We start from the raw sequence: 25,677 nt of genomic DNA, 5'->3' as shown, positions 1-25,677 counted from the left end.
TTCCATTCAGTCAACATAGGTTTGTTGAGCACTTGCCATGTACAAGGCTCTGTGTTCAATGCTGGGAAGAAATAAAGATGAATATGAGGATGCATGCCTTCACTCAATGTTTTTCTGTCCAATAAATAAACGTAAAATAATGTTTACACCCCATCATCCTATGATAACTGCATACTTCATGATTTCATAATCAGAACATTTAAGAAATGTCCTAACCAGACAAAACAGACTTTAAAACAAAGGCTATAACAAGAGACAAAGAAGGACCCAGCAATTCCACTTCTGGGTATTTATCTAAAGAAACCTAAAACACTAAATCGAAAAAATATATGCACCATATGTTGATTGCAGCATCCTATATAATAAAAAGCCTAATGTGCTAAGCGTCTGACCGTTCATTCAACCATTCGGACAGTTGCTATGACGCGCACTGACCACCAGGGGGCTGGGGTCCGGCCAATCAGGACTGGGTGAGAAGGGCCAGATGTGCCCTAGAGCTTTCCCGCGGTCCCTCCCCGGCCCCGATTGTGCATCAGTGGGGTCCCTCGGCCTGGCCTGCACCCTCTCGCAATCTGGGACCCCTCAGGGGATGTCCACAGGCCAGGCTGAGGGACCCCACCAGTGCACGAATCCGTGTATCGGGCCTCTAGTTATTTATAATAGCTAAGATATGGAAGCAACCTAAGTGTCCATCAATAGATAAATGAGCCATAGCCGGTTTGTTCAGTGGTTAAAGCATCAGTCCAAGCGGGTTCAATTCCCTGTCAAAGGCATGTACCTGGGTTACAGGTTCCATCCTGTCCTTGGCTGGGGTGCATATGGGAGGCAACCATTCGATATGTCTCTCTCACATCAATGTTTCTCTCTCTTTTAATATTATATTAGCTTCGAGTGCACAATCCAGTGTACAGGGTCTCTCTCACCCCTTCCTCTTTCCCTTCCACTCTCTCTAAAAATCAATGGAAAAAATATCCTCCAATGAGGATTAATAAAAAAAATTTAAAATAGATAAGTGAATAAAGAAGTAGTAGTATATATATTATACAATGGAATATGACTCAACCATAAAAAGAAATGAAATCTTGCCATCTGCAACAATGTAAATGGATCAGGGTATTGTGCTCAGTGAAATAAGTCAGACAGAGAAAGACAAATACCATACGACTTCACTTATATGTGGAAAATAAATAAATAAATAAATAAATAAATAAGCAGAACAGGAACAGACTCAGATATAGAGAACATTTTGACGGTTGCCATTTGGGAGAGGGGTTAGGGAGATGGGTGAAAAAGGTGAAGGGATGAAGTACAAATTGATAGGTTTTTTTTAGAATGGTCAAGGGGATATAGGGAGTACAGTCAATAATATTGTAAAAACTATGCATGGTATCCGATAGGCACTAGAATCAGGGGTGGGCAAACTGTTTGACTCGAGGGCCACAATGGGTTCTTAAACTGGACCGGAGGGCCGGAACAAAAGCATGGATGGAGTGTTTGTGTGAACTAATATAAATTCAAAGTAAAGTTGCGGAGGGGAGAGCAAGAGAACCGGATAGAACAGCCGGATCCGGCCCGCGGGCTGTAGTTTGCCCACGGCTGCACTAGATTTATCAGGGTAATCACTTTGTAAGTAATATAAATACCCAATCACTGGGTTATATACTCGAAGCTAACATAATATAGTACGTCATTGTAATTGGAAGATAAAAAAAATTTTTTAAAAAGAAATGTCCTAAACAACTCATTAATCGATGACCTCAAGTAGATTTCATATTAAACTGGTTAAGTTATGAATTAATAGTATTTTCCTTCCTTAAATATGAGAGAACATTGTCTATGCAAGATCATTAAGAACTCTAAGAACATCATGCTAAACTTACCTCAGAAATTAAATTAAATGAGAATTCTCAGTATCTCAGCATCAATATTCTTCCCCATTTTTATTCTAATTCTGCCTTGGGTAGAAAAGTCTAAAACTACTGGCAAAATGTGAGCCCTTGAGGCCTGTCTGGGAAAGCATCATTGATTTCCCATCTTCAAAGAGTTATCTACTGTCCTTTATTTGGGCCAAAAAATACAACAGAAGGGCAACCATTGCTAAATCCTTAAAATCCCCTGGTACAAAATTAATTTTTAAAAAGGAGAAGAAAAATATTTATTTACCCTTGCTGATAAACATGATTCTGAAAATTTTCTTCAATACAAACAACAAATAGATTGTTGAGCAGGGGTGGGGAGTGGGGCAGGTAAAGGATTAAGTTTTTTATTCTTTCTCTTTCCAGTTAGAATTGCTGATATTTCTGGATTATGATACAGCATTTTTAAAATTTTATTTTCAAGAAGAAATTACATATAATAGTCTGTGCTGGGGAAAAACAGATTTATATCTTAAAAGCAACTCAAATGATGAAATCAGAAGTAAGAAACATCCAGAAGTATAAAATCAATTTTTATATATAAATTTTTTTATTTTAATTTTTTTGTAATTTTAATTGCAGTTTACATTCAGTTTTATTTTGTATTAGTTTCAGGCGTGCAGCATAGTGGTTAGACATTCATTTACTTTACAGTGTTCCCCCAATACTTCAAGTACTCACCTGGCACCATACATAGTTATTATAATATTACCAGAGGCCCAGTGCACAGGATTTGTGCACTGGTTGGGGGCGTGGCCTGCAGGGGTCAGCCCACTGTGGGAGCACTGCTCATCCTGGTCTGCCAAGCAGCTGTGGACCCACCCTCTGAGCTGCTGCTCCCTGGTCTGGCATCTTCCATGGAGCCAGAGCACTCGCCTCTCGAGGGAACACATTTGGGGCCGGGCCCAGGAACAATAGCACTGAGAGGCAGCGGAGTAGGCCTCAGTCCCACAGCGGCCACAAACCCACCTCCCAGCCTCCAGGCTGCCACGCTGCGTGGCCTGTGGGCATCCAGAGGAGGCGGCAGGGAGCAAGGAGGAGGAGCCTGGGGCGAGGAGGCTAGATCACAGCCTAAGTTCCTGCCCATCAGCCCAGGGTTTGCAGCAGGAGCAGCCACTCATCCTGATCAGCTGAGCAGTGCTCCCCCTGTGGGAGCACACTGACCACCATGGGGCAGCTCCTGTGTTGAGAGTCTGCCCCCTGATGGTCAGTGCACATCATAGCGACTGGTCGACCAATCATTCTGATTGTTCTGCCATTTGGTTGCTGAGCTTTTATTATATAGGATTGCCTCTATTCCCTATGCTACAATTTACAAGCCTGTGACTATCCTTTAATTACTAATTATACTTCTTAATCCCTTCACCTTTTTCACCCAGTCCCCAACCACCCTCCCCTCTGGCAACAAGAAGTATATATATATTTTAAAATACAGCACACTGAACTCTATTTAATTATGTGTAAAATAATTATAATTATCAAAGGGGTCTATAAATTCAATATTTTAAAAGACTAAAATTATCCATGCATTTATCTATTTGGAACCCTACCATGTTCCAAAAGGAATTTCAGGTTGTTTACATGAATAATTACAAGATAAAATAAACATTTTAAGTAAATGAGTTAACTGGAGGGGAGGGAAAATTCATTAATTCAATAAATATATACTGAACACTGACTCTGTTCTAGGCAATGGAGATGTGTTGTGAATAAAGAGACAAGATCACTATTCTCATAGTTTATACATTCTAGTGATGGCATACTGGAAGAAAGACAATAAACAAACCAAGCATTAAAAAGAATGTCAAATGCTGACAAGTGTTAGAAAACAGAGTCAAGTGGATATAATAAGGAGGGGGTGAGGCGGGACTACTTTAGAAAAATGGACAGAGGAAACCTCTCGGAGATTACTTTTCTTTTATCCTGAATGTTTATTTTAATCAAAGTATAATGTGCATATCATAATGTGCACAGATCTGAGACTTCCACCACTGATAAATCTCATGAATCGAGATATCCCAGATGACTTCTGAGCTGAAATGGGGAGGATGAGAAGGGGCACGCTGATGAGAGAGTCGGGAAGCTGCTCTGAAAACTCACGCTGTGCCTTTCACTTTGCAGGAGGGCACAATCAGCCTCTAAATGTTTGGCATCCAACTCAAAGGAGGAAACACAGTTACATGACAAATCCCTCCTCTTGGTCCTGATGAGACATCATGTGTGATGTTTTCCAAGACTTCAGTTAATACTGTAACTGGTTACTCGGGAATATTTTGTACAATGTCCTTCAAAATATCCTTTAGAAAAAGCCTGGTAGATGACTGAAGAGGTCAAGGAAGTGACTGAGAAGACTGATACCAATTCGGATACCAAAGTCTCTTGTAACTAACTCAAATCCAAAGAGACTTAAGAAAAAAAAATCTCTTAAATCTGAAGAACACCCAGAGCTCCTCAACCCTGGGTACAAATTGGAGATTTTTAAAAATACCCCCACCCAGGATCTCTGGAGGTGAGGTCAGGACACTATGGAGGAAAAGAAGACAATTCTCCATAAGTAGTTTCTTTTAAGTGAATTTCCGGCACATTAAATTCCAACAAACATTCAGAGTGCAGATACTCTTCGCTGCCATCTAGATATGGACGCAGATCTTTCCACGTGCTTAAAACGAACATGTGAGATAGCAGCAGACATAGGATCCATTTCCAGACATGAACAGAACACGTGCTAAACATGGCACCAACCGGTCCCTGGGACCCTGGAGCTACTTGTTTTGTGAAGACAAAAAAGATACTTTGTACCTTTGCCTTTGAAGAGATCATATGAACATGGATCCTTCTTTAGCATTTGAGGTTTCTGTTTTAGAAAAAGTATTTTACTAAAAATAACATATGAAATTTTGGTGTTGACTGGTGAATACTAAAACCTTTGATTTACAACAGTTCTAATAATCAGTGTACACATCCAGTTCCAAACAAACAAAACACACCTCCTCCAAGAGAAGTTTCTCACCTTTCCAATGTCAAGTCTCATTCTATATTCCATTCTCATTCCTTAGGTAGCAGCAATGAAGCATCCCTGCTGTGTTCCGCAAACTTCTTCTCTACTACATAAGTTTAACAAACATTTTCAAGTACTGAATGAAATAAATAGTTCCAATGGGGCAGATGTAAGAAATCTTTGACCCCAGGGTCACTGAAGGACATCTAAGAAAATGGTGGTGGTCTCCTACCATCGGCCAGTTTAGCACCGTGGTTAAGCACACAGGCAGTGCAGTAGAGCTGAAGTGCCTGGGTCCAAGTGGCCTCTCAGCCACCTACCAGCTCTGTGATTTTGCAGCTAACAAGCATTACCTGTCACATGATTCCTGTGAGGATGCAATGAGTTTATGTACATCAAATACTCAGAAAATCATTTGGCACATAAAAAGTAACCACATAAGTTACAGCAGATTAAATATTTTAGTACATACTAGAACATATGATAACACTACTGTATTTATTTCTTTTCCTGAATTCTCTTTCCTTCCTCCTACTCACTCTTCTCCCCTCAAGGTTTCTTCCTCTTCTTCAGCTCTTCCTCCTTCTTGTATTAACATTCTTTTTCTCTTTGGGGCTTATCCATGGACTTAGATAAATGTGGACCTATCTGAGCCCCATGGAAGACCTTAGAGGTTCACTCTCAGTGTCATAACAAAAAAGCCAGCGCCAGGCCATGCTAGCGGTTCTCAACAGGTTGAGAACCACTGCTGTAGAGCCTAAGACCATCGGAAAACACAGATATTTACATTACGATTCATTAACAGTAGCAAAGTTACAGTTATGAAGTAGCAATGAAAATAATTTTATGGTTGGGGGTCACCACAACATGAGGAACTGTATCAAAGGGTCACGGCATTAGAAAGGTTGAGAACCACTGTCTTAGAGTAATTCAGAATTTTCCATGTATAGCTATAAAGAACCTATGAAAGACAGGTTCTTTTTATGCACGAAAAATCATTAGGCAGAATTTCAAAGATGCCCAAAAGAAATATATACAAATTGGGAACCTCATAAAGCAAAAACAAGATTTAAGGGAAACTCCTACAATTCTGAATTTCATTTTCTCTTACCTATTTAGTTGGTAGGGGAATAGAAATGAACTAAGAAACGTCTCCTTCCTTTTATCAACATTGAGCTAATTAGGTTTAACAAATGCACATTAAGAAAAAACAAGGTTTGTGCTCTCCTTGCAAAATACTCCTAAAACTGTAATCCTAGGAGCCCTTTTCCGCCAGGGAAGCAGTACTGCAGACAATTTACCATCAAGCTGACTCAGAGCTCCCAAGTGAAACAGCACAATTTTAAGTACAGCTCATCCATGCTTAGGCATATGTACAAGTAAAATCATAAAAAGGGAGCACTCCTACTGCTTGCCATCTTGCTGCCATCTTGCACTTTCCCCATTCATTACTGAGTATCCAAACTATGACAAATTGTAGGTCTATGTTCTCGGCTCCTGACCGACTACTTGAGAAGCTGAAACACCCTCCAGGCAAAGGGACAGAGAAATAAGTAGCCCATCTATTCACTAACAACAAAGTCTTCTGACAAAAAGAAATCCTGCTATTTGTAGAGATAGGCAATTACTGGGTGAAAAACAATTACTGAACATTTATAGGGTGACCACACAACAAAATAAATCACCAAGTAATCTTTCTACAGAAATCTGTCACACATGGCTAGCAAACAAGGAGTAACCATTAAGGTGCTTAATCTTAAAAACAGCAATTTTCTGATTATCAGCATCAAATCATCAGTAAGACTCAGTAGGTGATATCTTGCTCATATGGGTGTCCCGTTAAAAATATGTTCTGTTCTTTTATCTGCAAACATACAATTCCTTCAGCACAAATAACTTCAAGTGAGAAGAAAGACACTGAGTATTTTGAGTATTATAGTTGAGTGTTATTTTACAAGACTGAAATTACTTCAGACTAGGTAGACAACCTGGAGGAAAGCAAGGTTACCCACAGCAAATATTATGTCATTGACTATCATTTCCAGGCATAATAAGCTTTTGGTATTATCACACTTGGGATAAAAATAAAGCATGCATTCAAGTAACTGCCCATGTAATAAAGAAATATTTTGCAATATGGACTCATACCAACAGAATTATTATTTCACACAAAATTGCCAGTATTTCCACAAAACTAAAATGTAAATTTCTCCCCAAAATATGTGTTCTGCTCCATTTAGTGATAAAAACTGGAGGGAAAAAAAAAGGACACATTAAGAGTAAAATTGAGGTGTGTTATACTATCACAGTTCTGTGAACTTTCTAAAATTTAACTAATATATGACTGGTTTCCTTACTCTGGATCAATGGCTTGATCTTATCTGGTGAGAGATAATCCCTATCTTAGTGGAGATGACCTTTAAGGTCTCTTCCATCTCTAGCACTCTTAGATTCCACTTAGTTATGTAAATTTGAGTAATCTGTAAATTACTCCTGGGAATGTGTTAAACTTGGATGATTACGGCATCATTTTTTTTTTGCATTAAAGTGATGTCACAAAACTAAATAATACTCAAGAAGCCTGAGAGAGTTTGTTATTGAACAAAAACTCATAGTATTTACAACATGCCCAACATTGTTCTAAGTGCTTTATAAATATTAATTCATTTCTACAGTATTTTCAGTCTACTTGGAAACTAAGTTTCTGTGAAGCTTAATGAGTATATGAATTGCCATTTATCTATTAATTAAAGTAAATAAACCCATTCACTGACTCTTTGAAATTAAAACTATTCATTTCTAACAATTAAGATTATCCCATGATAACACAAATATGGTCAATTAACTCTCCTTATGAAAATCTTAGATTGCCTTTAGGACCAAGTCCAGATTCTTCAGCAAATCATAAAGGTGGTGCAGCATCTCTCTGCCTTCCTGTTTTGTATCATCTGTCCCTAAATCTTAACTATTTGCGGTTAACAAAAATGTCTCCTGACTCCATGTGCCTATGTACTGCTGCCCTTGGGTTTCATGTTCCTGTCCCTTCCCTTTAATCTGGCCAATTCCTATTCTCAAAACAGAGCTCACACTGCACCTCCCCCAAAAAGTCCATCCTGACTGCTCCCTGGGTTAAATAATAGGTCTTCTCTGCTTCCAGTTTTCTGGGACCACCTCCAGAAAATCACACAGAAGGGCAGAATGTAACTGCTATTCACTCATCCATTTTCTTACGTGTCTCTAAATCCCTTAAAGGTGAAAAATGTGTCTTTTCTCTTTAATAGGTTTTTATTGATTTTTTTTAGAGAGAGAGGAAGAGAGAGATAGAAACATGGATGAGAGAAACGTTGATATGCTGCCTCCTGCATGCGTGGGCTGTGGGAATGAAGCCCACAGCCCAGGCATGTGCCCTAACAAGGAATCCAACCAGTGACTTCTTGATTCATGGGTCAATACTCAACCACTGAACCACACTGGCTGGGCTCTTTTCTCTTTAAATCCCCAGGGCCTTGCACAAAAGTTGGTACACAGAAGAGGCTCAAGTAAATAAATGCCTTTAAATAAACAAATCAACAAATGAATATGTGTTTTTGGGTTTTTTTTAAATATATTTTATTGATTTTTTTACAGAGAGGAAGGGAGAGGGATAAAGAGCTAGAAACATCGATGAGAGAGAAACATCGATCAGCTGCCTCCTGGACACTCCTACTGGGGATGTGCCCGCAACCAAGGCACATGCCCTTGACCGGAATCGAACCTGGGACCCTTCAGTCCGCAGGCCGACGCTCCATCCACTGAGCCAAACCGGTCAGGGCTGAATATGTGTTTTTTGATCTAACAGAAAATCATCCTAATTTTATTTCTAAAGTAGAAAGGAAGTTGCTAAAAATATCTAAGGGTGGCTAAGATGCCATAAATTATATCTATTTAATTAGATATAAGAAATACCAAGGGCCACATACAATCACCTTATGTTTTCAGGTCAAATTACAGTTCTTAGGAAACTAGAAATGCCACAATGCAAGAAAACTCCCTGGTTTCCTAATTGTCGGAAAAGGTGGCATATGGCAAGTAGGTCTTCACAACTCTGCCCAATTCAGTCCTCGTATGAGTGATTTCTAACTAGAGCTTCAGGAGCACGGAAAACTGCACAGGCTCCCCAGGTGATCCAGACATCCAACCAGATGTGCTGCGTATGCTTCACTACGTGCCAGGCACTGAGATGATTTCCTGTGATAATTACTTTGATGACAAGACAGTATCTTCACTTTCATTTCTGACTTGGATTAGTTATCTATTCCTGCGTTTAACCTAAATCCTACCAATTCATTCACCCCTCACCGAAGGCAGAGTCATTCTTTTCAATTGTGAGGTTTATTGCTGTAGAAAGCAGAAACTGCAGGGGCCCAAGGTATCTTCTGCCCCAAGTGGAGAGGCCTAGGAACAAAAAAAACCCTGCAGAAGTGGAGCTCCATAAATGGGGAGAAAAGGAGGAGGACTGGCCTGTTGTCCAAAGTGCTGGTCTTTCACCAGCACAGAGAAGGGCAGAGGTTCCTGCCCACAGTCCCAGCCTGAGGCAGAGACAGCACATCCAGGTTCAGTCCCGCAGGTCTCTATCTGCATCTCTGCTTCCTTCTGTCTCCCTTGCTCTCTGAGAAAGGCTTTGTGATTTGTATTAAAGCACTGGCTCTATCAGCAAAAATTCACACTGTAGGAAACTCTACAGGATGAAAGACCCCAGGTCTTCAGTGAATACATTGCAAGGAAAAACAAACCAAAAAAATAGAGGGGAAACCATGTAGTAAAGAGACTTCAAAACAAAACACACTAATTGCAGTCGAAAGACATTGTTTGGGTTCTGGATCAAACAAACAAACATAAATATGTATGTATTATGTGTATATATATATATATTTACTTTATCTATTTATATACATTTTAACATATTTACATATTTAATATATTTCTATGTTAGATAGTATATGGTTAAATTTTTTTAAAGAATCCTTATCTTTTAGAAATACATAGTAAACTTTTAATAAATGGAATGCTATGATTTGCTTCAAAATAATACAAGGAGGGGAAGAAAATAGGTTGGATATAGGTAAAAGAAGATGGATAATTGAATTAATTGGTAATTAATATGTTGCTAATTGTCAAAGCGGGGTTCATTACAGTATTCTACGTTTGTGTGTGTTTAAAATTTATTCCTCCACAATAATTATTCTAACTTATTGAAAAATAAGACAGTGCCCCCTGCTTCTTCGGTTTGACTATGGAAACAAGTTAAAATGAAAAAGAAAAATGGGCACTTACCAAACATTAATTAAAATCGTGGAATCTTTCATAAAGGCTTGGCATATTAGATTTTTTTTACTACAATAATCTAACTTTGGTAACTATTACTGTAGCCCTTTAAATTAATTCCTCACTTATATTAAAATTTTAACGTTTGGCTACAAATATAAATTTAAATGGTATTTTTCTATTTTTACATATTTTACACATACAAATTGTAAGTTTGCTTCAGTTAAGTTTACAAAATTTTAACTACATGAACAAGTTCTGTGTTAATATGCCCTTACATATTAAGTATTTACAGGTAGGTGAACTGGTTGCCAGAATGATGTATATGAATTCAAAAAATGTTTACAGAGCCCCAGATATTTACTGAAATTCACCAGAAAGTACAAAATCATTTTCAGGCATACCTGTGGATGTGTAATATTAATACAAATACAGGTAACTGATAAACTTCGATTTTTTAAAATCATAATTTACAAATGCCCAATAAATGCCATGGCCCTAATTACACCAAGCAAGCTGCTACCAACGAAGAAAGCGGGGAGGGCGACGCCTTTTCTAGAAAGTGGAGGTGATTGGACACATCTCTGGGGTCCACATATTGAGCAAGAGGAGAAGCCTTCAGATTAGGTTATTTTTTATGGTTTGAGTTTAGTTAGGGATGTCTAGGTTTGTTTTTCCAATTTTCTACAGCACCAGTTGTGGTTTAAATCACTTAGAAGTCTTCTCTTAGCATTAAAACAACCACCACAATAATAATGATGCAAGTCCTGCCCCAATATCATATCCCTTCTTGCCCAAACATGGCTTTTTGCTTTTCCTTGAGAGGAGAGAGGGTCTCCCGCCCTTTCGCTCAGTAGCCACACTGCTGGAGGCATACTGCACAAAGTCCTCCTAGGCACAGGCCCTGGCCTGGGGTTGTTCGGGGGGTTTTGTCCCCCCTTTCCGTTCTTTTTCTTTCTTTCTTTCTTTTTTTTTTTTTTTTTTGAACAGGGAGCGCCCTGCTGGACTAGTAGGATTGCGCGCATTTCACCTAAGACACTGCATCTCCAGGGCAACCGAGAGCAGAAGCAGAGTCGCGGTTGGGCTGGGCAACGCTGAGGACCACCCCTCGGGACCGCGCCTCTCACCTGAGCGCCGCCGGGGTCGCCCCGCACCCGCGTGGTGAGCGTGTCGTGCCCGGTTTCGTCTTCGTCGCCGGAGCGATAGAGGAGCCGGAGTGGCACGATGCTCTGGCGCTCCAGGAAGCGGTTTTCGTTCCTCCTCTCCAGCTCAGTCAACGAGGCGTCTCCTCCTTGGAAGGAAGGGGAGAAGGAGGGAATAGGAAGAAAATGCGAAAATAATGACCCTGACTCACAATCGTCGGTCCTGGGGTCCGACACCTCCCCGTCCCTCCCGGACCCCATCTGGGAAGGACGCAGACACCAATCGGAGAGCCCTGGACCCGCTCCTCCGAGCGCATCCAGGATAGGGGCCCAGAAGCAGAGCACCCCTTTCCCATCCTTCCTCCGCCTGCCTCGTCTTCAAAAGAAAAACAGACATTTGACCAAAGGCTTCTAATGCATCCGCGCGCGCCCACACGTATTTTTGCTCCACTTTTCCAAATAAAAAAGATCTCCGCGCGCACTCGGGAAATGGGGATGCCCCTTTGCAGGGCGCCGGAGTGCTGCAGAGATTCCCGGCAAATGGTCCGTCCCTAAGCCACAGAGGGTGGCGAACTTACCTGCCCGGCCGCAGCGCACCCAGGGGCAGGTCCCCAGGGCGCAGAGCAGCAAGATGGGCACGGACGCAGCCGCCGCCGCCTGCATGGTGCTGCCGTCAGCCCCCTCGCTGGAGACGCTCAGCTCCTCATGCCGGATCCGCTGGTCCGACCCCCCTCGCCCAGCGCTCCCCGGCTCGCCCGGGCCGCCCTCTCCCAGCCCCGGCCGGTGCTGTGGCGGCCGTGGCGCTGCAGCCTCCGCCGCGGTGCTGCCTCAGTGCTGCATTGTGCTCCCTGGGAGCTTCCGCTGGCGGGGGGAGCCTGCGAGTGCTGCATTGGGCGGTTGGCTGTAGCTAAGTGGCTTCTAGCGCCTCCCACCCCATCGCCTGGCAAAGGCTCCCGCAGGCGGTGAGCGCTCTGCGGGGAGCGAGCGCCTGGTGCACTCGCCCCGCCGCGCGCGGGCAGGGACGCGCGCATGTCACTGGGAAATGTAGTTCTCACCCGCGTCCCGCTCATCGCCACCACCGAGCGGATGGTTGCGACCTCGTGACCGTGAGGTCTTCTGCAGCATGAAGGCGGGAGGGAGGAAAAGGGCAAAAGAAAGAGAGGTCACCGTTGGCAGGTCTCTTGGCACCGAGGTTATCCAACCGCGCTGCTGCGGAAGCCAGTATCCATCCACATCGTCCACAAAGAACCATATTAATGTTTCCCACAATTTTAATAGTTATCAGGGAATTATACCTTCAATTATTCATGGTAAGTTAATTACCCAGTAAGTATTAAGGACCTACTATATGCCCGACAGTTGACTAAGCTCAGGGAACACAACCGGGAACAACACTGGTTTAGGAGTCACCTGTCCTCAGACACAGTCTTATAGGTAACAGGTGAAAAGTATCCAGATGATGCTGGAGGGGAGTCACTAACTTAGCCAGGGGAGGCAGGGAGAACCTCCTGAAGGTCTCTCTACACAGGCACATGAAGGATATGTTGGAGTTAGCCAAACTCTCCAGGATGTTTTTGTCCTTTCTCTAATATCTGTCTGCCTCAAACCTGTATCTGAAAACCAGGCTTGGAATACTCCACTTTTTCGCCTTCTTATTCCATTTTTTAAAAATTTCAAATGTTAATAACTCTTGAAGACAGTAATAACATAATTCTCCAAACAATTACCACTCCTGCCTCATGTGACATGGTTTCAGGTTTCTTCGCCATCATGATTTGAAAATACACTCCAGTGTGTCAATGTCCCAGCTAAAGTGTGGTATCCAGAATTAAGTACAACTTAGGCATAGTTTCACAAGCAAACCGGTAGAGAGGGACTCCTTTCCCTGGACCTAAATTCTTGACTATGAGAACATTCTATCATATTTTGGTAGCCACATCTCACTGTCATTTCAAAGACATTTCCCCAAATCTCCAAATAATGAGACACTTAAGAATTCTATACACTGAGTGGCCAGATTATTATGACCAGCCAGATTATTATGACCACCCCATCAGTACAATGAAGTGAGTTAGTTATGCAAATAATAATAATAATAATAATAAAACCTTGAGAGTATTTGCTTAGGAAGTTTTCAATATTCAGAATTTTTGGAAGTGTCAATGAAGTACTGATGGGGTGGTCATAATAATCTGGCCATTCAGTGTATATTACATGTAATTGTAGCCTGAATAAGGGCTACAAGTTTTCAACAGTACACTTTATACCTTGATGCAGAAGATTCCATAATAGTCATTGTAAAAGAGAATTAGAACTAAGGCCTGGAATAGCCCTTTACCTTCATCCCCTACATCATGGACCCAAGCTGTAAGCTTGTCATATATGGTCTTTGTTACATTGAGGCACATTATATTGAGGTCCATTAGTCTCCTTTGAATCTCTTTGAAGTAGCGCTCTTCTGCCGTTATCTTGCCAGGTACACGTAGTTTTAATTGGCAAGGTTGAAGAGGCAGCCAAAGAAATCCTGATTCTCCGTGAGTTGTGGAATTGGTTAAGAGAACACAGTTCCTTTAGGATCAAAATAGATAAGACAACCAACAAGGGAATTGCTGATTGTGTGCCATTAAAATAAATCATCCTCTGGAGGCTGAGAGCAGTTGCTCCAATAAGAAGTCGTGATCTCTTGTTTGGTTTTCAGACTTTAGTCAGGTTTGCAACCAGAAATCGCTGACTAAAGAAAAGCCCATGTCCCCAGGATAAGGACCCTGCAATACATGTCAAGTACACGTGGTAATGATTCCCCCAATCTTCCGCAAAGGGACCTACCTCCATTTACTTCAACTGTGCACCGGGAAAGGGAAACACCCAAATATTTGTTGGATGCAGTGTCTGAATTGACACTGGTACCTGGGACCCAAAGCACCTATTATAGTGGGGGCATCTGAGAGCTAGGTAATAAATGAAGTCCTGACCAAGGTTTCACTCACAGCCTCTGAAATTATTATTAGAAGAGAAATGCTTAGTACTTTATAAAATCCCTCATATTATTTCCTGGACACCAGGTGGGAACCTCTAAAACTGCCTCTATTCCCTTAGCCAAACAATAAATCAAAAACAATACCTTAACCTGGGGTCCTGGTGGTGTTAGTGGTAGTATTTTGTGGTGGTGATGGAGGAATTACTACCCCTGTTAAATATCCAGAAGATGGTTAATTCCCATCATAATCACATATGGTCATAAAGAATGACAGTAGACGACCACAAACTGCACTAAGTAGTAGCCTCAACTGCAGTTGCAATGCCAGATGTGGTCTTTTCTATTAAAAATGAACATGGGGGGGAGGGAAACACATATCCTCGGGTGAGGATTTTTTTTTAAAATATATTTTATTGATTTTTTACAGAGAGGAAGGGAGAGGGATAGTTAGAAACATCGATGAGAGAGAAGCATCGATCAGCTGCCTCCTGCACACCCCCTACTGGGGATGTGCCCGCAACCAAGGTACATGCCCTTGACCGGAATCGAACCTGGGACCCCTCAGTCTGCAGGCCGACGCTCTATCCACTGAGCCAAACCGGCTAGGGCTGAGGATTTTTTTAAAAAGTTAGAAATGAACATGGCCTCAGGTACATGATATACAGCCGTTTATTTGGCAGATGCATAATTTTTCATCCCTGTCAGAAAAAAAAAGAGTGAGAAACCATTTGCACTCATAGGGAAAAGATTATAGTATACATTTTTTCTTTTCCTTTGTTATAATTTGAAGAGGATGCCATGGAGAATATCACTTTAATCCATTATACTGATGACATCATATTCATCAGACCATATGAGCAGGAAGCTCCTAGCACATTGGAAACTTTGATAAGATATGTTCTCTAAAGGGTGAAAGATACACCCTAAGATTCAGGTCCTGGCCGGTGTGGGTCAGTTGGTTGGGCAATTGAACAGTTGCTGGTTCGATTCCTGGTCAGGGCACATGCCAAGATTTTGGGCTCAATCTTCAGTAGGGGGCATTCAGGTGGCAGCTGATCCATGTTTTGTTCTCACATTGAAGTTTCTCTCTCTCTAAAAATCAATTTTTAAAAAATCTTAAAAAAAAAAAAAGATTCAGGGACCTGCCCCATCAGTATCAGTTTTAGATTCAGTAGTCAGGAGCATGCCAGGAAATCCCACCAAAAGACAAATTATTGCATCCTGAGCTTCCCAAACATGAAGGAAGCATAATTCCTGGTAGGCCCTTTCAGATTGTAGTGGCAGTGTTTCAACTGGGGATATTGCTTTGCTGAATGCTGCCAGCTGTGAGCAGAAAAGGCTCTGCAGCCACACCAGGCAGGTTCAAAGGTTCTAGAGGTATCAGAGGTAGGAAAACTGGAGCTTATGGCAAACTCCAATGGGGAAATCACAGCTGAGGCTTTGTTGTTTTACAGTAAAGCCATGACATCTTTAGTGGCGAATTATGTACTTAAAAAATATGTGTGTGTGTGTGTGTGTGTGTGTATATATATATATATGTGTGTGTGTGTGTGTGTGTATATATATATATATATGTATATATATATATATATATAGTTTATATTTTTGATGATGTGTGGCAGATGGAGCACCTGACTATGGAGCAAAAACTATCATATGGTCACAACTGCCAATCATGAGCTGGGGTTCTGTCAGATCTTCTAATTCGTAACATTGGGCAGGTGCAACAAGAAGCCATTGTAAGATAGGATTGGTATATCCAAGACTGGGCAAGTGCAGGACCAGAAGGTTCAGGGTAATTGTATGAGCAGGCAGCCCAGATGCCCATGTCATCCATCACTGTTGTGACACCAGACCTGTTCAGAGCTGGGAGCTGGCCCTGTCCCAACACAATCCAGGAACTTTCTCGTATCAGGTGACCTCCAGGTAGGACTCATACAGGAAAGATTTCAAGAATGATTTGGAGAACAAGAGCAAGTTTTACTCAAGTACAAAGCATGGGCTCCTATTCACCAAAGCCTACCTAGTGTTTCTGCCATTGCCTCCGTGAAAGAGGCAGAAGTACGCATCTGAGTGGATGTGGGCCAACTTGCAAGTGAGTTGCACACATGGTCAGTCAGTTCCAGGTTTTTGAACTTTGTGGCACCAAATTTTGTCTCCACCTTCAGGTCGGGAGCAGAGTTCCTAATATGGTCCATTCAGGAAGTGTCATGGTGTTCACCACCCGCTTGGCCCCCACTTCTACTTGCGATGTCAGTTTTCATTATAATGATGGTACAATGAGCTTTGGGGTCAGGTCTTTGGTATTTCCTTCATTTTGGAATGATCTGGTTCTAGCCAGTCATTGACCTCTACAACCAAGGCAGGGGCTCTGGTGAGAGGACCTAGCATCTGCCTGTGATATCAGATCCTGCTTCCTCATTTCATTTGGGATTTTTCCCTAGGTCCTCTCTCTTAGGTCACACCTCCAGGTATATGGGCCATGAAGTGTAAAAACCCAGACTTGGTTCATGAATTAGTTGCTTCCGTGGGTGCAAGCTGAAAATAGATGGCAACTGCCTCCTAGCTGCACTCAGGGGTGGCTTTGGCAACCAGTCACAAGGGGAAATCTTCCCAATGGGCAGAGCTTCAAGTGGTATACCTAGTCATCCCCTTTGTGAGCAAAGAGAAGTGGCCTAGGTTTAGAGTATTTGTGGACTCATGGGCAGGGAGAAATTACTTGACTGGTGTTAAGGCATTTGGGAAGAGAACGATTGAAAGGTTGAATACAAGGAGGGTTGAATACAAGGGGTAGAGGCACGTGGCATATGGGAATGGTCATGAAGTGTATCTTCATATCACACATTATCACCACCCAAAAGTTGGCACAATGGGTACATGAGCAAAAGGATGATGTTGGCAGGGATGAAAGTTATGTATGGGCTCAAGAGTATGGGCTCCTATTCACTAAAGCTGATCTAGTCTTTCTGCCATTGCCAATTGTCCAACCTGCCAGAAACAGAGACCAACACTGAGTTCTTGATATGGCACAATCCTGTGAGAAGACCAACCAGGCAAGTTGATTATACTAGGTATAGTAACAGGCGTATTCCAGATGTTTGTCTTTCTTCCTCACATCACTTTTTGAGGTTTTACAGATAGATGGTTTGATTCACTGGCATGGCATCATACATAATTTCGTGTTTCACTAGGGGATTGAAATTACAAAAAAGATGTGAGTGGGTTCATGATCAGGTGATCCATAGGTCTTACGACATACTAAGTCACCCAGAAGCTGCCTGAATGACAGAGTACTGTAATAGCTGTTAGAGGCACAGCTGTAGCAAGCCTCGAAGGTGTTATTTTTGAGGATGGAATATAATCTAGGATGTTCAAAACATTTATATGGTGCTATGTCTCTGCTAAGAGAATACATAAGTCTGAGAACCAGTAGGTGGAAGCAGGAGTGGCCCTATTTGTCATTAGTCTTGTGACCTTCTAGAAATTTCTGCTTCCCATCTGAGCAACTCCTGATTTACAGCCATGTTATCATGGGACTCTATTTTTTGTTTTTAATATATTTTTATTGATTTCAGAGAGGAAGGGAGAGAGAGAAATATTAATGATGAGAGAATACTTGATTGGCTGCTTCCTGCACACCCCCTACTGGGGATTGAGCCACAACCTGGGCATGTTCCCTGACAGGGAATCAAACTGTGACCTCCTGGTTCAGTGGTCGACAAACTCATTAGTCAACAGAGCGGCAAACCGCGGCTCGCGAGCCACTGCAGCTCGCGAGCCGCAGTTTGCCGCTCTGTTGTCTAATGAGTTTGCCAACCACTGTCCTGGTTCATAGGTAGACACTCAACCACTGAGCCAGTGCAACTAGGCAATAAAGCTAAATTTTTATATTCTCGATATTTCACTTGACACTAGTTTTCAACGTCATAAAGTACTTAGCATATTCTTATGAAACAATTATGAACATAGTATATAAAGATGAATCGCAAATTTACAATTTTTCTATAATAGGTATTCAATTCTGTAGAAAAATGTAAATATCACCTTTATTGTTAACATTTACATTTGGTTCTGTAAACAAAGTTGGCAGAAAAAAAAAAAACCCCTAAGAATTTTTATACATATTTATAAAAATTTCAGTATGATCTTTATCCCTTTTGAATTTATACTTTTTAAATCTAAAAGCCAGTAAATGTAGAATTAGAAGGGAAAGAGGAAAACATTGATGACAAATTTGAATCATCCTCCCTCCAAATATCAAAACCATCACAGATTCCACCATTTTCGGTGTAGTTTGTGAAACCCAAAAATTCTGATGTCTCTTCACTAGTCTGAAATAAGTCTAGTAGAGATTGTGAACTACAAATTCTGTTTTCCTCTTGTGTAATAAGACATTCAGTTCTTTGCTTATCTAAATCCACATTTGGTTCCAGATTTTCTTTTTTATTTCTTCGTAATAATATTTTCACTTTCCGACAGATTTTACCAGAAGGTAAGCTATCCATATTCTTGATGTCACATTCATTGGGTTCCCCGAGACAACTTTGGGATGAAGTGTTTGCCTGAATAGTTCGGTGCTCCTGTGAACTGTTCATTGCTGACAGACTATAATCATGACATATTAAATGAAGGTCCTTTTCCTTCAGATCCTTTGCTGGAAAAAGCACAGCATCTGATTTTTGTTTTGGTTGAGATGCACTATTATCTACATTGAAATTAGAAACTTGTATAGATGTCTGTAGCCTACACAGACAATGATCTGTTCTTACTTCTTCCAAGTTGTTTTCATTTATAATTAATTTATGTTTAGAAATATCAAGAATGCATTCCTGTCTGTTTTTACCTAGAAATAGATGTGTAAAATTTTGTCTTATGTCATTTTCAGCTGGATTTAACGTGGAACATTGATTTGTTTTCTCATTAAGCCCTCTCAATTCATTTGAAGGGTTAGGGATGTGCTCTGAAATAAACACAAGCTTCTCTTCAGGTTGCTGGGTTTCTTTATATAGACAACTCTGCTTGATTACCTGTACATTATTTTCCCTGAAGTTTCTCTGAGAAATATGTTGCAATTCTAGCTTTTCTTTTGGTTCAGACTTTTTCAGGATATTTGTAGTAATAGGAGAAAGGGATCCAACGCTGTATTTTAATCTGTTTAGAAAAAAAGAAAAAGAATTGCAAAAAAGAATGTCTTAGTAAGTTAAACATTAAATTGGTAAAAATCTTTTAAAACTATTTACGAAACTTATTTAACTTAGGTAATATTACAAAAATACAGAAATCTTAGCATTCAGACAAATTTAGATGTTTTTAAAGTAATAAAACTCTACAGATACAGCTGAAAACTCTAAAGTACCCCTCTTCCAATCCATTCTTCCCTTCCAGCATCTTGAATTTGGTGTTTAAAACTCTTTCAACCATATAAAGCAAACAAAGATGATAGTAGAGCGATTTGGGTCACTTTCATTATCCTAAAAAATTTCATAACTTCTATGTTGTGATGTACATTTTCAAATTAGTTAGCAATGTGGAATGAGCAATTATTGGGAAACGTAAGGCAGAAACACATACAGTAGGTCCTTGGGTTACATCAGAGATCCATTCCTATGGCGCAACATAATGCGATTTTTGCCGTAAGTCAGAACCCACCTACACAAGCACCTATGTCACTCACATAGAGTACATACACAGCAGTAATGAAGTGAAACAGTAAAAAAAATTTAAAAGAAAGATAACAATTCCTGACCTTTACTTGTAGTAAATAAGTAATAAAAAAAATAAAGCACATATGTACATACGTCGAAATGACAGAACTTTTTTTTTTTTAATAAATAAATGGGAGATGGCGACATAACCATCAAACAACGTATGTCAAGTCCGATGTCAAGTAAGCTCACAGGGACTGTCCGTATCTATATATATAAAAGCCTAAGCAATTGGTAGATCGGTTGCTATGATGACGCACTGACCACCAGGGGGCAGACGCTCAACACAGGATCTGCCTCCTGGTGGTCAATGTATTCCACAGTCAACCTCCTGCGGCCAGCCAACCCCCCCGCAGTACCTGCCCCTGGCTGGTTGGCCCCGATCGGATCGCTGGCCAGGCTAAGTGAAGAAAAGCTTCTTAAAACTTCCTAATAGTAACTATAAATTCTAGCATTTTTATTCCAAGTGGATGGTAAACTTCATGGTTTACCAGGGTTTGACAAACTAGCACAATGGCTAAATCTAGTCTGCCATCTATTTTCCTAAAAAAAGTTTCATTGGAACATAGCCACACCCATTCATTTATATAATGTCTGTGGCTGCTTTCATTGTATAATGGTAAAGCTGAGTCTTACGGTTTACAAAGCCTAAAATATTTACTATTTTTAAAAAACCCTTTTCTGGACTATAATGTTAAAACAAGGACCTTAAAAGTAATCTAAAATAAACACTTTTGGTAGTAAAGAGGAGAGAGGAAAGAAGTAATCAATCCTTAACTGTATTTACATTCTCAAAACATATATTCCATCTAAGAATAGGAAACTTTGGATTTATTTTTAGTTTAATAAAATAGTTAAAAATTTAAAACTTAAGTGGATAAATTACCTTTTCTTTTTAGGCATGTCCCTTTCATGTTCCACAAATTCAAAAATTAACTTAGATACAATGTTATCAACAACTTGATAGCAATTACTCTGTGCAAAGTTTCTGTGTTGCTCAGTTAGGAGATGCTAAAACAAAACAAAAAAGCATATAAATTATATTTTTAAATCAACAGATACCTTTTTTTGTTCAGGTTTGCTAACATATACATGTCCCTAAAATTAGGTTTCTAATAACTACTCCAAAGTAATACCTTTTACTAGAACTTCGAAGGATGATAGAAGTAAAAGTAACTTTTGAGAAACCACCAAAACTACAGTTGACCCTTGAACACAGTTAAGGCAGGGGTGGGCAAACTTTTTGACTCGAGGGCCACAATGGGTTCTTAAACTGGACCGGAGGGCCGGAACAAAAGCATGGATGGAGTGTTTGTGTGAACTAATATAAATTCAAAGTAAAGGAGCAGAGGGGAGAGCAAGAGAACCAGATAGAACAGCCGGATCTGGCCCGCGGGCCGTAGTTTGCCCACGGCTGGTAAGGAGTACCAACTCCCTCGCAGTCAAAAATCCATGTATAACTACACCAGTTGTCTCTCTGCATCTCCCTCACTCCAGATACCAAAATCCGAGATGCTCAAGTTTCCTATGTAAAACAGTGTAGATCAATGCATACAGTCAGCCCTCAGCATCAGCCAACTCCCAATTTCAGATCAAAAACAGTACAGGTATTTCTTTAAAAAAAAAAAAAAATAATAATCCATATTTCAGTGGACCCATGCAGTTCAAACCCGTTTGTTCAAGGGTCAACCTTACATTGCTTTTCAGTCTTGCATTTTTCAATTAAAAAAGTCAAATACTAATTTGTGGTTTCAATATAACTGAAAACAAATAAACTATATCAGAAATCTGAAGATAAAGATGGAGAAAAAAATAACATTTACAGTGATCTAATATTTTTGAGAACACTTTTCCCTTTACTACTTTATTTTAGCCTTATACAATTACCACTAAATAAAGTAGGGCTTATAAATATCCAGTGAACAAAACGTTATAATTAATATATACAAGAATCCAAAACAAGAAGCTATAAGGTAGATTAAACACACAAATGAAGTACAATGAATGCTGTGAGGTATAAAAATAATTTATAAATAAAGAACACATTTGAGAATAAGCAAATGATTCTATTACTCAGTGCTTATAATGGAGAATAGAGAGAAGTTATTATTAATTTTAAGAGTGGTCAAGAACAAACTTAAGTTCAGTGTATTGGAATAAAACTCACAGGAAACAAAGTTCCTTTTGAATAGGTGGAATCACCAGGCTGATTCTATTATTTGTTAGCTAATCAGGGAGTTATATCCAAAAGCCTACACACACCAAGATGATCATAGAAGAACTTCTATCTGTTTCCCTAGTTTCATAAAACTTTAGTTTTTGGTGATTTAATTCTATTTCCAAAAACTAAATTCTCCAGCTTTCACAAAAAAAAAACCACAGTACAGTTGACCCTGGAATAACTTGGGGGTTAGGGGGTGCCAAACCCTGGCACAGTCAAAAATCTGAGTATATCTTTTGACACCCTATAATACTAACAGCATACTGTTGACCAAAAAGTCTTACCAATATAAACACAATTAACACATATTTAGTATGTTTCTATCATCTCCTTGTCTGTTAGTTCCTATATCAATATTGTCTGATATGATACACAACACTGTAGATGTTATATATTTTACTAACAGGAGATATCAAAGATGAAAAGATAATGTAAAAAAAATCCCTACTTATTTACAGGTATAATATTCATGCATTGATAATGAAGTAGCAATATGATTACTTCTAAAAGTTAAGAAAATCTCCCAAATTTTTCAACATATTTATTAAAAAAAATCTGCAAATAAGTGGACGTGCACAATTCAAAGCCCAATTGTATTCTGGCATATATATTCCTCCCTTCCTTGAGAAATTTCCCAAATAAAAACTACGTATGTCCCGTAATGTTAAATGAATAAAAAAATGATTAAAACTTAAAAAGTAACATTAACTCTCTTCTAAGTTCTGATTCAGTTTATTCATGTTCTTGGAAGGAAAAATAATTAATTGAAAATAAGAAAACAACTCTTATGTAGTTCCTCTCTACTTCCACCTAGCTCTTCTTACTTATCCTGTAAGTATTGATATTAAAAATACCCTCATTATACCACTGCACTTCATACTTCATTATTTTGATTCATCCCACTTGCAAATGTATGTTTTTGTATCTATCTTCTCTGCCAAACCATCCTATCTAATAAAAGAGTAATATGCAAATTAACCATCACTCCACTACACCCACAAGCCACGCCCACCAGCCAATCAGGAGCAAATATGCAAATAAACCCAACCAAGATGGCTACAGCCACAGAGAGCAGGAGGGAGACTTGGGTTTCCCCGGCAATGGAGGAAGCCAAGCTTTCCGCCTGCCCTTGCTGGCCTAGGCCTCCACTCAAGGCTATAAAGTTTCAATGATAGAAGATACATAAATCCAAACAGAAATGGCAGCAGCCACGGAGCTGGAAAGAGCAGGAGGCTAGGGTTGCCCTCGGCGATGGAGGAAGCCAAGCTTTCCACACACCCTGGCCGGCCCAGGCCTCCACTTAAGGCTACAAAGTTTCAATTGTAGAAGATAAATAAACCCCAGATACCAGGGCCTCTGCTTGGGTCACCAGGGGGCCGTGGCCGGCCTGCAAACCACCACAGGCCCCTCGCCCAGGTTGCCCCACGCCCCAAGGAAACCCCCACCCTGATCTGGGACACCCTTCAGGGCAAACCAGCTGGCCCCCACCCGTGCACCAGGCCTCTATCCTATCTAATAAAAGAGTAATATGCAGATTGACCATCACTCCAACACACAAGATGGCTGCCCCCATGTGGTCAAAGATCCTGCCCTCATGTGGACACAAGATGGCCAGCAAGGGAGGGCAGTTGGGAGGGACCAGGCCTGCAAGGGAGGGCAGTTGGGGGTGATCAAGCCTGCAGGGGAGGGCAGTTAGGGGTGACAAAGCCAGCAGAGGAGGGAAGTTGGGGGTGACCAGGCCTGCAGGGAAAGGCAGTTGGGAGGGACCCAGGCCTGCAGGGGAGAGCAGTTGGGGGGGACCAGGCCTGCAGGGGAGAGCAGTTGGCAGAAACCAGGCCTGCAGGTTAGGGGTGATCAGGCCGGCAGGGGAGGGCAGTTAGGGGCAAACAGGCTGGCAGGGGAGTAGTTAGGCATCAATAAGGCTGGCAGGGGAGTGGTTAGGGGGTGATCAGGCTAGCAGGCAGAAGCGGTTAGGGGCAATCAAGAAGGCAGGCAGGCGAGCAGTTGGAGCCAGCAGTCCTGGATTGTGAGAGGGATGTCCGACTGCCCGGTGGGATCGGGCCTAAACAGGCAGTTAGACATCCCTTGAGGGGTCCCAGATTAGAGAGGGTGCAGGCTGGGCTGAGGGACACCCCCCACCGCCGTGCACGAATTTTGTGCACTGGGCCTCTAGTAAGATGTATAAGAATAAAGTATATGTCTACTTATTATTGCTAAATCTCCAGTAATCAAATTTTTTCAATGAATGCCTTGATGCAGACTAAAAAGCATATACATGAAAAACTTTAAAAAATAAAAAATAAAACTCAAAGCACAAATACATTTTGGGTTACAAAACAATCATACTTCAAGTAAGAATTAGTAGAGAGCCCGGATGGGTGGCTCAGTGGTTGAGCGTCAACCTACGAACCAGGAGGTCATGATTTGATTTTTAGTCAGGGCACATGCCTGGTTGCAGGCTCAATCCCCAGAGTAGGGGACGTGCAGGAGGCAGCCAACCTATGATTCCCTCTCTTCACTGATGCTTCTCTCTCTCTCTTCCTCTCTGAAATCAATAAAAATATATATTTTAAAAAAGAGCCAGTAGACAGCCGAAACCGGTTTGGCTCAGTGGATAGAGCGTCGGCCTGCGGACTGAAAGGTCCCGGGTTCGATTCCGGTCAAGGGCATGTACCTTGGTTGCGGGCACATCCCCAGTGGGAGGTGTGCAGGAGGCAGCTGATCGATGCTTCTCTCTCATCGATGTTTCTAGCTCTCTATCCCTCTCTCTTCCTCTCTGTGAAATATCAATAAAATATATTAAAAAAAAAAAAAAAAAAAAAAAAAGAGCCAGTAGACAGAGACAGTTTATGAATCAAATGTTTTTAAATATTATTCTCTTTAACTTTTCTACCATTTTCTACCAAAACCAAACAGCAAAATAAATCTATCTACTATTTTTAAAATTAACAATTCAAATTATAACAGCTAACATTTAGTAAGCACAGTGCCAGGCACTTTCTAAGTTCACACAAACAGGAAGCCAATTTTCAAACCTGGGCAGCCTAGATACAAAGCTCTTGCTTTTTTTTTAATAAATCAGTTTACAAGTTGTAATAGTTCCCATCTTTAACTTTTTCTTCATCCCACATATCCTTCCAACTATTCCATTTCTCTTTCTGCTACTTCAAAAAATTGTCTTCATTTTCTTCTCATCCTCCCATTAGTAAATCACATGCCCATTTTTTAATTGCTTAAGCCTGCAATATTACAGTCACCTATGACTCATCCTCTCTTACTCCCAACATCCAATCCACTGACAAATCCCCTTGGCCCCACTTTTGAATTACATCCACAATCTGACCATGCCTCCTGATTTCTACTTAGTCTAGGTCTCCATCATCTGTTCTTTGGTCCCAACAATGAGTTTACGTT

At 40.8% G+C, this 25,677-nt stretch overlaps 2 protein-coding genes across 29 annotated transcripts in view; both read right to left on the bottom strand.

Moving 5' to 3' along the window:
- The window catches only part of ADAM22 (ADAM metallopeptidase domain 22), a 190,466-nt gene extending 178,168 nt beyond the window's left edge, over positions 1-12,298 (bottom strand). For 14 of the 28 annotated variants that reach the window (XM_080664408.1, XM_080664414.1, XM_080664406.1 and 11 more), the window contains exons 1-2: positions 11,939-12,155; positions 11,346-11,506 (exon numbers count right to left, since the gene is read on the bottom strand). In XM_080664408.1, coding sequence (XP_080520534.1) covers positions 11,346-11,506; positions 11,939-12,023 — 246 coding nt within the window. In that variant the 5' untranslated portion in view covers positions 12,024-12,155. Of the gene's footprint in view, positions 1-11,345; positions 11,510-11,938 lie in introns of all 28 variants that reach the window. The other 14 variants (XM_080664395.1, XM_080664419.1, XM_080664417.1 and 11 more) reach the window with 3 other exon arrangements.
- Positions 12,299-18,203: 5,905 nt separating this feature from the next.
- Positions 18,204-25,677, bottom strand: part of DBF4 (DBF4-CDC7 kinase regulatory subunit) — a 28,549-nt gene continuing 21,075 nt past the window's right edge. Inside the window, exons 11-12 of the mRNA XM_080665573.1 lie at positions 20,929-21,053; positions 18,204-19,488 (exon numbers count right to left, since the gene is read on the bottom strand). Coding sequence (XP_080521699.1) covers positions 18,516-19,488; positions 20,929-21,053 — 1,098 coding nt within the window. The 3' untranslated portion in view covers positions 18,204-18,515. The remainder of the gene's footprint in view (positions 19,489-20,928; positions 21,054-25,677) is intronic.

This window comes from Plecotus auritus (genome assembly GCF_963455305.1).
Source record: "Plecotus auritus genome assembly, chromosome: 4".
In the NCBI taxonomy this organism is placed as follows: domain Eukaryota; kingdom Metazoa; phylum Chordata; class Mammalia; order Chiroptera; family Vespertilionidae; genus Plecotus; species Plecotus auritus.
This window is presented reverse-complemented; position numbering and strand designations above follow the sequence as displayed.